Below are 15,703 nucleotides of genomic sequence, written 5' to 3' on the forward strand. Positions count from 1 at the left end.
CAGCATGAGGACAGTAGGTTTCGGGACAGCAGCTGTAGTTTTATGAAGCTATTATAGGTCGATATCCATGTAACAAGAGTAGGTGCTGGTCACAACCTGTCAGATGTGGATGAATTTTAAAGGAGGTATTTTTTCAGCTTTGAATGTCGCAAGCTGTTAAGGTGTCTTCATTCTCTGGTTTTGGCCATTTTAGCAGTGGTTTAGCCAGCCTTTGCCCATAAAGATATGGCAGCAGGGTGTGTGTAAAACCTACTTTCATAGTATCCAGAGGGTTAATGTGCAAGAATGCAGGGAGCTGCTGTTCACTAGGTCGTGTGTTGGTTCTCCTCCTTTCAATGGCTTATAGTTTTCAGCTACTGGCAACAAAGCAATAGATAAAATGAAACCTCTCTATTGATAAGTTATTTTACTTCAGAACAGTTTGGCTTTCAGAAAAAATTCACTGTAATTGGAGTTGGAATTGCAGTTGTCAGGCAGCTGTAGAGTTAGGAACCTGTATGTTGCAAATTACCAAAAACAGTAAAGCTTTTTTATTATTTACTGGAAGCAGGATTTCTCTGTTGGTGATCTTGATTCTGGACGCAAATTCTTGTGAACTCCGTTCCTCAAGCAACTTTAATTGTTCTGGTGTTTCTGGAAGCATTTTCAGGACTGAACAATTCTGAAGAGAGTTCCAGAGTTAGCTTTTAGAAGGAGGAAATGCCGACTTTTACTTAGCTAGCTGTGGCAGGGTATAGTATTCACAGGATAGCTGCTTTCATTAGCACTGGTGAAACTTTGCAACATTCATTTTTTGGCAGCGCACTTAACAGGCAGCAGAGATGGCCTGGAGCTCTGAATTTGCCTTTGTGATTCAAATGTGCCCAGTGCTGGGAAGTATTTGGTTATGCAGGCATGAGCCTGGGTTTATTTAGCCAGGATGTTAAATCTTGACTCCGGGCTTTCCCAGGGGTGTGGTGGGTATTGCTGTGCAGGCCTCTTGAAACAGCACAGCACTGAGATTGATGTAGCCCAGAGATAAATGTGTAGGCAGGGGCTTGAGAGCTGCGTAGAGTTTGCATGGTGCGCTGAGCAGTGCTGAGAAAGAGAGAATGTGTGAGATGGTGTGCGTCAGAGAGTTCTGCACTGGCCTTCCAGATACTGTATTTGCTTTTTGTTCTTGCTGTATTAAAACCTGCTTAACCCAAGTCTAATGACCGAATTAATTCTTCAAAAATTTTTTTTTTCCTTCCTTTTTCCTTTCATTTGGCACTGCTTCCTTTCTCCCTCTCTTTCTTGTTGACTCTGCCTGGGCAGGCCCTCGCTCCTCCCCGTCCTCCTCTTCCCAAAGAGGAAAGCTTTGCATGGCGTCCTCGCACTGACACTAAAGTGACCAACCTGTTGCCAGTGCCTATTATGGACTGCGTGTACCTGAATGCACCCAAGCCTTATACGCAGCGTGCATCACCAAATGCCAGTGCACGGTGTTATTTCTCATCACCTACTCCCTATGGGGCTGTCCCCAGTGGGAGGCAAGGCTTGCCAGCAGGGCATTCTCCCTCTTCAGGCCCCAAAGATGAGGTGCATGCTGGGCAGCCACTTGTGGAAAGTTGCTCCTTGTCGGATGCATCATCCATACAACGCAACCCTGACAGGGCAGATCCCAGTAGTAAGGCTGGAATGAATTCCAGTCATGAGGCGAAGGTGGATAAAAAGGTCGCCAAACTATATGTAGCTTGTTTATCTAACAGCACTTGCTCAGCCACATCTGAAAATTCCACTGGCACTGCACATGACCCAGCAGCCAGCACCGATTTGGGCGCTGAGCTCACTCAGGCACCAGCCACCAACATTGTTTCCTCTGTAACAGATACTGGAGAGTCTCTTCCTGCTCCTCCTCCTCCTCCTATTCCTCCCAGGCCGTACTTTTACATTGTCCTCAGTAAAGACGCAGATAGTTATGGTGCGGGCCAACCCTCCTGGACTGAGTCGTCACCTCCGCAAGGTGTGAGGGACAGAGTGCTAGAGCCCCTGAGCACAGCTGCCACAAAGGACAGGATGAGAAAAGAGCCTTACCTTACTCAGCAGCGACAGCCACCATACAAGGCAATGGGATGCAGCGTGGTACATGTTTTTTCCGTAACCTTGTTCTCTTTCAGCTGTGTGAACGGTTCTTTAATTCATTACAATGTTCCCTTAATGCTTTATTCTCCTCCTACCTAATTTCTGAGCACTCCTTGTGCCACCTGAGTCTTGTGGTCTTCTACTGAATAATACTTAACATCCCATGTGTGTCCGTCTGACATTGATCTGTGTGTTTGTGCGTGTGGTGTTTGTAGGGGGTTGGGCTGGGCTGGCGAGGCTCTTACTATTTTAGGGAGTTGTGAAAGAAGCAAACTCTGTAATATGATGGTTGGTGCTTCTTAAGTGAAGGTAAATGCAGAGCTGTTTTGTGGTTCAATTTAACCTCACTGCACAGAACTGGAGAAGACGGGTGGTGGGGGGAGGGAAGATTTTTGTGAAAAACTGTGAGTGTTCATAGAGACCACAGCTGCAAGACTGAAGAAGTATGTCTCCCTGAGGAAAGAAAATCTGTTGGGGTTTCATACCATTTTGAGTGCATCCTTGCATGACACTATATGGCTGCATTAGACTAAAGTACCAATCTCCCCCATTGCATAACAACACCTTGTTTCCTACAGGATGCCACTGCCACCACAGCCACAGCTCAGCCTGGGGTTATAGTAGTCCCCCTCCTCCAGGTTAATCCAGACAGACATCAAGAAGGCAGCTCCAGCACTCCACCACCGCCTCTGGTTCCTTTCGGGCAAGGCTGCGTATTCCCTGAGACTGTTTCTTCTGGCTCACCCTTGACTTTTCCGACTCTAGATGATTTCATTCCCCCACATCTCCAGAGGGGTTCCCACCATAACCAAGCATCCTCCGCATCTGGCACATTACCCTCTGTTTACCCGAAACTGCCATTCTTCTCATCACCACCTTCACTTGTCCCTCCAGTCGTGGGGGCTTTGCACAGGGGTTTGAAGCCTGAAATCACTGGAGTCATCTCACATACAGTAAGCTTGCCAAGTACCCTCCTCGCCCTTTTCCTAAATTTGTATTCCCAGATTAAAATTACTTTCTCCTTGCAATACTAAACTTGAGAGAGGAGTGATGACTCACTCCCTGCCAGCAGCATGACAACTGAAACCTTGTTTACATCTTATGCTAGTGCATGCTTGTTGCCTGCCTTGTGCAGCTTTGAACTTTCTATTGACTTCTCACAGCAACATTTGACTGTCTCCCTTCTTGCCCATTCTGCTAGGTGATGCACATTTTAAGAGTCTTCTCAGGATTTGCTCAGAATAATGAATTCTGTATAAATAGAATAGCTGCAACTAACTGATCTCTTCAAGCTCTTTTAATAGCATCCTTAAAAGTGCCTGAATAACATTTAAAGCAGCAACAGCAGAACAGTTAGAGGTTAGGGCTGGCTTTCTGTTCCACTTGGAGCCACAAGACTGTATGGTCTCTACACAAATTCCTGCTAAAATCAGTGTAAGATTGCTGCCGGTATCCAATGACCTACAAGCAATAATACCAGTTACTGAGCTGAGAATCTTCCAAGCAAGCGTGTAGGTGCTATGGGATAGATTAGGGAGTGTCTCTTCAGTTTGGAATTGGTTGTCTTTGAAGATTTTGAATAATTAAGTCTGCAACAGTTTTAACTTGAAATTTACTGTGTTGTTCTTGGATTAGGTTTTGTTTCTCTTTAAACTCATCACCTGTTTTAAGTAGTCCTCAAGGACAAGGAGGAAAAGTAGCTCTCAGTTAAAGTTGCAGAGGAGGCAAGAAGTACCTGACCCTTCTTGCACTGAAGTCTTACAACCACCATTATTTTATTTATATGGTTGCTTATAAGGGCAAGTAAGAAGTTCAGCACAAACCCCCTCCTTTCATGATGATGCTTTCTCTGCCCTCTGACTCTACAGGGATCTAGCAAACAGGCATGTGGGGGTGGGGAAAAGAAAAAAAAAAACCAAAACAACCAACGATGCTGCTTTCAAAAGTTTTCAGCATTGGCCTTTCTGCTTCTGGTGAAATTGGTGGCTTTTTTCTGCAGAAAACAATGACAGTTTGGGGGTTTGTTTTTTGTTTTTTTTTTTTTTTTAAATGTAGCCTATCTGCAGGCTCCAGAAAAACAGGCATCCAATATCTGATTTTCATGAGATGAGTTTTGAAACATTTTTGGGCATGCTCCCTTCAGGCATGTGGTCACAGAGCTGTTTTCCACAATGATTTAAATGGTCTGTTCACCCACTTTGGCGACTTAGCTGGGGCTGCTGAGCCTACCCTGGTCTGATATCCCTCTTCTTTCAGAGGATCTTTATATTTTAGTTATTAAAGTGAAGCTAAAACCCAACTCTCATACTTCTCCCTGACTCCCACTCCTTTTCCCAAATTGCATTGTTTGGAATATTATCATCACCAACAAAATGGGGCTGCCTCTCTTTCTCAGGCACATCTATTTCTGAAGAGCATTGATCTTTTCTGTCCTCGTGAAATGGCTATGGCCTGATCAGATGCTGCTTGGAGCAAGATTACCTCCATTCAGCAGAGCAGGATTGTTCTTCCCTACTTCCCCTCTAGGTTTGGAGAGTCCGTAGATGCTTGTTCCGATCATGGCCAATTCTCACTATGATTTGTCTCTGAGCTCTGGTGCCAGTCCTCACTCTGGCCCCTGTTCAGGCCCCTGCCTGATCCTGTAAGTCCCTTCCCCTGATGCTGGTAGGTATGAAGGGCACTGAGATACACTTGGCCAGAAAGGCCAGGAGCAGGGATTCTTCTGGAGTGATATTCTGTGAATATTCAGGTTTTTTTTAATAGTGATGAAAATCCCCCTGAACACTCAGCTCCCTTTTACAGACCTGTAGCCTGCAGCATTTTAGCCTGACACTGGAGTAGCAAACCGTTCCATACTCTCTTTGCTTAGATGCTCATTCCCCGTTAACAGTAATTGTGTGTCCAGATTCTTTAAGAAGCTTTGAAAAATCTCAGCCTAAACTGACACACGCAGTCTTCTTAGCCATCATCCCTTCTTTGTCTTTTCCCCTTACTACCAACAAAGCCCAGTATCCCTGGGTTGAGATGTTTCAAAGATGAACTAGTCTTCTAAAGCCTCCTTGCTGACACAGCCCGTATTTCTACAGAACCAGAGCTGTGGTGATAGCAGAGGTGGGTTTGAAATAAGCAAATAATGGAGCTGGATGCTTTACGAGAGCAAGAGCAGCCTGCTGCCCGTGCTTCAGCGGCAAAGCCATGTTAAGTATCCTTTGTGTTAGAGACCTACTTTTTACCCTCTGTCTGTTGGGGGTTTTAAAATTTATTTCATTATTTTAGCCAGGTAGGTATCACACTATCTCCTGAGTGATGGTGCTAACCTTGTTCCTTGGACCTTCCTTACCAAACCAGATGCAGTAATAAAGTTTCACTCCAGAATTGCATGAGTTTTGCATGTCTGACTTGTTGCTATGAAAGGAATACTTTCAAAACAAACATTCGTGTGGATATGTATCAGGGGAAGATGTCTATATCTTTCCAACCTCCCTACCCTCCCAACCTGATTTGCTCATTTCTGGCACCCTGTGTTTGTTCCAGAGAGTCTGCCGAATGAATTTAGTGCCTCCTTTTGGGGTTGGAGTTGTGAAACCCAACACCAAATAATTATAGTAGTGCCTTAGCAAACTAATTGCATTAACAACAAGCAGGGTATGTACAAGGAGCAGGGTAATGCTCATGCTTATGCCTTTTTTACTAAAATTTGCTGTGATTCTGCTTGTCATTCGGTTGAAAATGTTGGATTTGTTTGGGTTTTTTTTTCCCAGATTTTCCCAGTGTAGCAGCCTTCTGCATGCTGCTAATGATGTGTTGCTCTCCTTTTCAGGACCCAGGTCCTGTGCTAAGTGAAGTGCCCCAGCCTGGCACTGGCACTGACTATCCAACCTCCTTCACTTCAATCAACAAGTCCTCCTCTGCATATCCTTCTACCACAATCGTCAATCCCACCATTGTTCTCTTACAGCACAATCGAGGTAAGCAGTCTTGCATATAGATGTTTGTGGCTCAAACTGAGCAACCTGTTATGCTACAAGGAACTGGAGAATGTGTGTGCCATGGACAATTGAATCTAGACTACTAAGAACTAACAAAGGTGCCTCCAGAAAGTTGTAGTGACTGGAGCATACAACAGGCAACTAAGAGGTTAGAGGTGTGGGACAATGCCTCCTTTTTCTAATTAGAACCTGTGGATCAGAAGCCACCCTGAGGTTGCGGGAGAGACTTACAACTGGACTATGGACATATGAATAAGTTATTGCAGGGTATTAGCTTCTCCCCCATCGGTTGACCTGTTGTGGTAGAAAAGGGTGTATACTCTCGTCTGTCTGTCAGTAGAAGCAAGGTAGCTTGAGATAGGTTCTCCCTCAATGGAAAAGGGGATATGTTACTTCTCATCTACGGCAGTGTGAAAGCATCCATATTTTCAGTTACTGTGGGAGAGGTTTGACCTCCGAATTCTCAGCGAGATTTAGCCAGTAGTAAATTATCTGTTTGCCCATGAGTTTGAAATTGGCAATTTGTTCCTCTAGCCATAACTGGATAAACTCAGACTAATACTGCAGTAGTCCTTGAGCTCTGGGTTTGCACATGAACAAAACAACCTTGTTTCAGCACTCTTACGTTTACAAATCTAAGCCTTTCTCAGGCTCACAGCAGCTCTCTCTGAACGGATAGTTGCATCTCTCTACCTCTGGCATTAGAGGGAAACTTTGCTTCTGCTTTTTAGTTCTCCTGATGGCTAGTGTTACCCCTGCCTCCCAGTTCAATGCGCATCACTAAAGACTAGCTTCTAAAGAGCCACACAGATGAAGTCCAATTTGCCTTGGTTTCCGGTGGACTTAGGAAACTCCAGGACAGGCAGATTCCAGTTTACAAGGCTACAACTTAACCTTTTGCAAAGAAAAAAAATAAAATCAGAAAACAGGGGCAAGGCCTGCACTCCTCATTTTGTAGTCATTCTAATTACAGGCATACTTTGATGTGCTCTTTTGCAGCCCCTCAAGTACTTTTTTTCAGTGCCTTTTTAAAACAGACTTCAGTCTTTGATCCTGAAGATAGCACCCTCAGTGGAGCCCAGCTGATTATAGGGGTAACAAGTGCATTATCTCTTCCTTTCTGCCAGCATCTGAAGCAGCTTTGCTTAGGTGCTTCTGAATGAGGGTGTCTGGATTCCTCAACTGCTTCAAGAGGAGAAAATATTTGAGGCATCCTTTTTTATCTCAAAGCTTTTTGTTGACTTTTTTGAGGTGGGATACTCTTGTGGTGGGTTAACCTTGGCTGCATGCCAGGTGCCCACCAGGCCCCTCTATCACTCCCCCTTCAGCAAAAACAAAGGGGGAGAATAAAATGAAAAACTCATGGGTCAAGATAAAAGCAGTTTAATTAAAGCAAAGGCCAAGGCCATGCAGAGAAACAAAAGGTAAACAAAGATGTTATTCTCTACTTCCCCTCAGTAAGCCATGTCCAGCCACTTCCCGGGAAAGCAGAGCTTCAGTGTGTGCAGCAGCTGCTCCTGGAGACAAACACAGTAACGAATGTCCCCCTCCTCCTCCTGCCCTTGGCTTTTATGGCTGAGCTGAGGTCACATGGTATGGAACAGCCAATCCGGGTCAGCTGTCCCGGCTCCGCCCCCTCCCAAGGTGTGTTATAAACCCCCTGCTGGCTGCCAGGGCAGCACTCAGCACTGGGAGGGTGCTATGGGGATGCTAACTCCGTCTCAGCCAGACCCAATACAACTCTTCTGGTGGGTTTTTGCATTAAATCTGGAGTGTTTCAGTGTGTACCACACAAGGATATTTTCTATCTCTTGATTTTAAAAGCACAACAGACAAATCTGTACAATATGATGAGCCACACCCACTGGCTCTGAGACAACTGATGTCAAATTGTTCTGTTTACTAATTACCTTCACATTTAACAATTTGTTCTGTCTGAATATGTCTTGCCTCTGACCATTAGCACTCATTATACTGTGTCCTGATAAATTGAAGAGCCTTCTTTCATCACATTTTTGTTGATTGGGATATAGATCATGTCCTGATAAGCAACCTGATAAAGTCTGTAAAGTGTCTCAATTCTAATAAGTGTTTTTCAGTCTTTACTAGTCAAACTTGTAACTTGCAAGAATCGTATTGAACTAGTTTGACAAGGCATCTTAGTCATAAATCTGTATTGACTGACATTGCATGTGTCATACTATGTATTTGTTAGTCAAATCCCATATAAGTTGTTACAGAGATATCTTTTTTTAGCATTGTTGTTGACTTGACAGACAGACATCCCAGCCATCACACTAATGCTATTCAATGATTGTCACAACATTTACTTTATTCCTTGTCCTGTGGAGTTTCCATTGTATTCTAGGACATACTGAGGTTGAATGTTAATGCTAGTGAGCTGCTCTCTCCATAATTGCTCTCTTTAGAGCAGAAAATTGTTCTAAAACACTTCAGTGCAATTTATATGAATGTGCTAATTTTCAAGCATCGGACCTCAGTTGTTGTCATTCAGCGTAGTCCTTAGTTATTGTTGAAGTGGAAAGTATTTCTCCATCAGGCAGTCAGACGTCAGACTTTTTTTTTTTTTTTTTCAAATGCAGAATTTAAATAGTAATCAGATGTGTCATCTTTTCAGCTCTTTTATTAACGGTCACACTATGCATGATGCCTATTTGTTAAAAAAAACAAGATCATTGCTAGGTTTATGTTTATTCTTCATGTACCTCAAAACATGTTTTTGAGTCCCTGCTACGTTCTGTTAATTCCTTTACTTCCATTGTCATTTTCTTTTACTTCACAGCGTATGTTACCTACTCATAGGTACACATTTCCTTACTTTTCCATCTATTTATATATTGTTTCTTACAGTTCCTTATGTTCCATTCCTATTTAGGCTCTATTCCAGCATAGAATTAAGATTTATTTTTGCTAAGTTAGTGTTTTTAAATGGGTCTCAGATCTTAGGTATTACATTTCATAGAATCGTAGAATGGTTTGGGTTTGAAGGAACCTTAAAGAACATCTAATTTCAACCCCCCTGCCATGGGCAGGGACACCTACTAGCCCAGGTTGCTCAAAGCCTCATCCAGCCTGGCCTTGGACACCTCCAGGGATGGGGCATCCACAACTTCTCTGGGCAACCTGTTCCAGTGCCTCCCCCCTTGCCCTATTGCTACACTCCTTGATAAATAGTGCCTCCCTATCCCTCCTGTAGCCCCCTTGAATTACTGGAAGGCTGCTATATGGTCTCTCCAGACTGAACAAGTTCTCTCAGCCTGTCCTTACAGGGGAGGTGCTCCAGCCCTCTGATCATCTTTGTGGCCCTCCTCTGGACTCACTCCAACAGGTCTGTGTCCTTCCTCTGCTGAGGACTTCAGAGCTGCACGCAGTACTCCAGGGGGGGTCTCACAACAGCAGAGTGGAGCGGGAGAATCTCCTCTCTCGACCTGCTGGTCACACTTCTTTTGATGCAGCCCAGGACACGGTTGGCTTTCTGGGCTGCAAGCGCACACTGCCGGCTCATGTTCAGCTTCTCATCCACCAATACCCCCAAGTCCTTCTCCTCAGAGCTGCTCTCAATCTACTCTCCTTCCAGCCTGTGTTTGTACTTCGGATTGCCCCAACACATGTGCAGGACCTTGCACTTGACCTTTTGAGGTTTGCATGGGTCCACCTCTCAAGTTTGTCAAGGTTCTGGCTGACACAATTCATATTTGGTTTCTTCTTTATGGACTTTATCTATTCAAAACTGGTTTGGGCTTATGGCATATGACAAATTGTTACTAGGTTGTGATCCACCTTCCACTGAATGTTTAATTATGTTTTGTGCTGAAATCAATGCCTTCATGTCAAGATGAGGTTTAATATAAATTCTTCTTGTGTGTTACAAAATACCCTCCAAATTAGTAATTTCTAGGTCATTTTAATGCTGGCAGTCTGATATCTCCAGTAGCTTAACTAGTCTTCCAGATGGATAATGGGGCTTGCTTTCTTCTCAGTGGATTATTGATTGCTTTTTAAGGAGCTGGTTATCTTATTCTCTGGAGTGACTGTTGTAGCAGACATCACCTGCTCTCCTATTTTATGTTTTATCTGGTAGTTCATTAATCTGTAAGCATGTAAGACCCTTTGATTTGGACCTGTCAGAGACTTAGAAACAGGTAATGGCATCTGAAGCACAGAAACTACACTATATCCTTTTTTTTTTTTGTCTGCGTGATCTTAGTAGTTAGTTCATCTTAGTTGTGATGAAAGATCTTAGATTTTTTTCTACTGGATTTCAGTAATAACAACTGAACAATATTTATGCTTATAACAAGTCATTTCAGATCCTCTTGTTCATTCCTAGCGCCAACGTAAGAATTTCTTCCCTTCATATCTGTTGATGTCTTAATTTTCTTTTTGACACCTTTATTTTGCACCAAACATGGACTCAAATACTTGTTTCCTCTTCCCCTTCTGTAACTGGTTTCAAGTCTTAGTCTCCTCCAGTGCTTCCTTGTCTGGGAACTCGTCATCTATAATCATTCCTTCACTTCACTGTTGCCAGCAGTTGTGTTCCTCTGCTTGACCCTTTCTCTGAAAAGCCTATGGAGTTTTGGCCTTTGCTTACAGTCCCAAAATGCAAGATGGAGGATGAAAGCCTCAGTTAGCTGGTGTGTGCCTGGGACTACAAGCTTTCTCTGGTCAGGCAGGAGGGGGAAACAGCAGACACCTTCCACTCCTTCTACTTCTATCCATCAGCAGCTCTCTTTCCTAGTCAAAGATACAAGTGAAAAGGAAACCACCTCTTCATGTCTTCATGTAAAAAGTGCTTTTTTTTTTTTCCATGAAAAGTGTATTTTTTGATTATATTCTGTCCTCTGTGAAGGAAAAGATAGGAAAGAGCTCTCAAGCATCGACTCTTTAAACCACATGTTTTTGGCAGGAGACCTTAGTGACTGAACGTACTTCTTAGTGAAGGTGATGGCTGAAGCAGAGACCATCCTCACTTGCATCTCTTCTTCTTTCTCGTAACACACCAGCCTACTCCTCATTGGGCTGCTTGGAAGAGTGAACCCTGGAGCAGGTGGTTCCCATCTACCTTTCAGGTTCAGATTGATAACCGTTCCTTTTCCCTGTTGCACATAGGGGTTTGCTTCATCTGTTGGCAGCTATCATGTGAATGTAATGCACATCACTAGCTTGCTATCAGTGGTTAGCAGAGCAGAAGTGCTGTGGTTAGATCACAAAGTTCATTGATGAGTGAGCTGCACTTAGGAGAAATATTGATCTCTCTTGCTGAAGTTGATCCATGTAGTACAAATATCTAACAAAGCTGTGTTCTGCTAGCAAACAGCTAGGGAGGATAGTTACCTACTGCAAACTTGCTTGGCAAGTGTCCCGTGCCACCCCAAAACAGTTATTCCCTGGGCAGGCATTGCATGGCATGATTGATTATGAATATATAACAGATGTGATTAATAAGGTTTTGAAATCTTGGCATTAACAGTATGAGCTTTCGAGAGTGTTTGTATTTTGTGTGTCAGTAGAGTAGTTTATTATTTTCAAATGGCTTTCATGCTTTAAATGAAAGGATTAATTGCTAGGGAGTAGAAAGAACAGAGAACTAAGAATTCTTGGTTTATTCCCTGCCATGACTCAGGCGAGTCATTTGGGCATCCTGTTAGAAAGTAGCTGAGAGCATCAACATGAGAGTGGTCAAATATGCTGGGAGATACCACAGATGTCCCAGTCTGGGAACTTAGTAATGAAAGACCCTAAACCAAGGGGACCATTCTGTAATCAAAGGCTTAACCAAGCTGTGTCTGTGCTTAAATCACTGAATCTGTGGCTTGGTAGTAGGTGATGAGACTCAGCAAGCACCAGCAATGACTGAATCCTTTCCTATATCCTAATAATGCTACAGCATTATTGTTTCAAAATGTACTTCATGCTCATGGTAACAGTGTTAGTTGTCAAGCTGTTTGACTCTCGGTCTTTACTGTTTTTCGAAGTGTCTCCTGTCCAACTTTTTTCATTCTCTGATGTTAAGACAAAAAAAAAAAATGCTCTTTGCAAATGTATCGGTCACTGCATCATGAGATTTATAGTATTCCATGAGGCTGCAGTGTGGAGAAGGGACTGTGGGCTGTCATTTTGGCAGGGTATTTGAAAACAGATTCTTTCCAGCAGCTGCTGCTGTTCTGTCTACAGTGTATTTCTTGCCTGTCAGAAATGCAGCACCAGAGCACTTGCTGTATATGTCTCACCCATTTGTTCTGTATTTCTTTTTGTTTTGTTTCTTCCCTTTGACCACAGAACAGCAAAAAAGGCTTAGTAGCCTGGCAGGTATGATATGAAAGGTCTGATACCACCCAACTGCTGCCTCTGCTGGAGCAAAGCTGCTGCTTAGTTAGCTTGTGGAGTACCTTGAGCAAACACACTTCCCAGGAACTGCAAAGGAATGAGCATAAATATTTGTCCTGGCTTAGTTCAGGTCACTGAATGTTTGATATCAGTCTTTTCTCCAAAGGCTACCTGAGTGGCCACATATTAATATACTGAAACCCTAAGTTACTCATCTGTTCCTCCGAGGTGACAAGATTTACATACAGTTTCATTGTTCTAGTTGACTTTTGGAGCTGCCTTTTGAGCCTTTAGGTTTTTTCTCTTGGGGCATATTCTCAAGTTTCTCTACAAAGCCATTAGAGTTAGTCTTGCTTGTGGTAAGACGGGAGGAAGAGAAATAAAAATCAGTATTTACTTAACTCCAAGAGCAGAAGTATTTGTGACAAAAGTCAAGAAAATAGATAATAAAATTGTAGTGTGCAAGTATGCATGTGTGCTGCCACCCTTCTCTCCCCATGCAGCTCTCTGCTCTTGCAATGGGTGTGAGAGTCTCTCCTTGAAAGAAGAGCAAGTTGTTTTCCTGGTCATCTTTCCCTCTTTGCACCCCAAATAGGAGTAGCTCAGTCTGCAGTGGGTGTTACAGTAACAGCACGTCACACACTGCTTACCGATATTCTTCTTTGATTATGGCCATGGCAGAGTAAATGGAGAGCTGGGAGAAAAGAGAGTCACAGAGAGTGCCTAAGCACTTTAAATATCACACGTAGAAACATAGAAGCCAACACTTGCCCGCTCTTGCTCCACTGTGTGGGCCCTGGACTAGTGGAGCGTGTCCCATGAGGACAGCATCTGCCCGTGAGGCAGCTACTGACCTGGCTTCAATCCACCACCTTCCCTCAGCTGCACCACTGGCCCTTCCCTCCTCTCTGCTGCTGCCCTGCTGAGGTGTGACAGGCTACATAACAGCTTACACGAGTTTCTCTCAGCTTCTTCCCCTAGTGCAGGTGTTGCTGTCTGGTTGTTTGGGTAATTAGGCACCAAATTTGGCTCCTTCATTTTTAAATACCTCAAAGCTTGGTATATACCTCCATAAACTCTTTTGAAATCATTGGAGCTGCATGGTAAATGAGTCAGTGTGAAGTTTAGCTGTTATTCTCCAAGTTATAGGGTATTGTAGGAGATCTGTGGTGAAAGATGTCAGCTTTAGTTCTTCCCTGTGTACAAGTGTCTGTGTTTGCAGTATCAGCTGAACAGCCAAACTCGAAGGAGCTAGAGTGGTCCTCTTGGCTGAGAGCTGAGAACCTACCAGGGTGCAGGGGGAGAGCTGATAAAACTCATGCTGTTAGACAGGCCTTTCCTGTCTCCTGGCTTGTCAGTCCAGCACTTTCAACCAGTTCTAAGTGCACCCCAAAAAATACTTTTGAAAACTCCTTCAAAATATGTTTAACTGCCTGGTAGATTTTTTTTTACCCCTGGCTATGCCATCCTAGGTAGTTACCAAACCTTCATGTTATAATAAATTAAAAATATAGAAAATTACATAAAACATCTTAAATGTGAATTCATAGTTGGGAGGTGGCTGACACAAGCCAGATGCTGGGTTTCATTTTTGCTAAATCAACAAAATAAAGATTTTGCTTAGATCAAGGCTGTGTCACTGGGAAATCAGATTGTAACACTTTGATGCTGTTATTTACATCTATATTAGGTATTTTGAAGATTATCATCATGGTTTCAGATGGCGTCTACTTGGCAAACAGCCAAACACTCTTCCAGTGCAGGGAGCTAGGTAATCAAAGAGAAATAGTATGTATTTACCAGTCATGTTAAAAAAGCTCTTTGTAACCTTCTCTGGGATTATTTTCTACAGACTAAAGAATTCAGTGACTTTTCTAGACTAGAAGCTCAGGACGTGTAACTAGTGACAATGATAAGTAACAGAGGAAAGCTGTGACTTTTCCTGAAGTTTACCTTTTGTCCACATCCTCATCCACATCCAAAAAACTCACTTCCTTTTGGTCTTCAAGGTCATGGAAGAATGGTCTAGTTTCATGAGAGCCCTTTACACCAGGGACACAAAAGGACCAAAAGACACGTACACATTCACAGGGAGAGGAAATAGGATGAAAATGCTAGACACGAATGTAATAGATGCTTTGCCCCATTTTGAACATTTATAAACCTGATTTCATTTCTCTTAAAGAGGAGGAAGACTTAAAAGTTTGATGGTAATTTCAAACCAACTATTCAAACACAAATCCTTCATGTACTGAATTTCACAGCGCAGAATTGTGTTTGCTCAAGGTACCAACAGACCAGTGCTTTGTTATGCACAAGCCTTTCCTCTGCTACCTGCCCCTTTCAGATTTCTGCACATTTAATGGCTTTGGGCAGTATAGTGATGTGCATGTGAATAAACATCTCTCTTTCTGTCTCTCTCTCTCTCTCTCCAATGCATGCGGTGATGTAAAAAGGATAGGATACGGCAAAGTCTTGATGAAGCAGACTGTAAAATCACAGGTGTTTCCAGAAAATCCACATAGGAAAAAGTCCTCAGCAAGAGTCTTAAGGGTTGCTGTGCTGCAGCTCTTCAGAGCATAGTAGAGCTTCAGAGCAGCATGAGCTCTCTCAGTTCCTTAGCCAGTGGTGGTGGTGCCTGCTGCTATGTGTGGGTGTCAGTCAGTCGGTGTCAAGGAATTCCAAATGGAAGCAAGGTGGTCTGGAGCAATTAGTTGTTTCTCCCCACCTTTATGCAGACTCATGTGCAAGAGGAATCATATGTATGCTAAACAAGAATGTAATTTGTTGTTTACAAACTTTGCAACAAATGGGCTTGTCAGGCAAGTGAGTGCAAACTGTTAAAAAGTAGTGCCCCACCACCATGTAGCATGCTCCTTTAGGTTGAAATCACCAGTGGAAAAAGATGTGTAGGAGACTCTATCACTGATGCTTTTTGATGAAGAATGAGATTGCACAGTACCAATTAGTCAAAAAGACACAAAAAACCAACTCCCAACAGTTCTTGAAACCAAAATTTTAGTTTGTCTTACATACATTACAGCTAAGACTGTCATGAGATGTGTGAAGGTGGCTACTTGAGAGATGCTAGTCTGCTTTTGCTAGCATCAAACATTTTCTTGGTAGATCTCCTTCAGTTTAGATACTAACCACAGCTGCCAGTGACACGGTCTGTCTCATCAACTACTTGCCTTAGAAGAGTGGAATGGTGGTGTGGTGAAATGCTGGGATGAGGTAACAATCTCCCATTTTCATTTCCA

General features: G+C 43.2%; 1 protein-coding gene across 1 annotated transcript in view; it reads left to right on the forward strand.

Moving 5' to 3' along the window:
- The window catches only part of SORBS1 (sorbin and SH3 domain containing 1), a 61,063-nt gene that overhangs the window by 1,173 nt on the left and 44,187 nt on the right, over positions 1–15,703 (forward strand). Inside the window, exons 2-4 of the mRNA XM_010074169.1 lie at positions 1,297–2,103; positions 2,682–3,056; positions 5,924–6,071. Coding sequence (XP_010072471.1) covers positions 1,396–2,103; positions 2,682–3,056; positions 5,924–6,071 — 1,231 coding nt within the window. The 5' untranslated portion in view covers positions 1,297–1,395. The remainder of the gene's footprint in view (positions 1–1,296; positions 2,104–2,681; positions 3,057–5,923; positions 6,072–15,703) is intronic.

This window comes from Pterocles gutturalis, unplaced genomic scaffold, assembly GCF_000699245.1.
Source record: "Pterocles gutturalis isolate BGI_N339 unplaced genomic scaffold, ASM69924v1 scaffold8842, whole genome shotgun sequence".
NCBI classification, from domain to species: Eukaryota; Metazoa; Chordata; class Aves; order Pterocliformes; family Pteroclidae; genus Pterocles; species Pterocles gutturalis.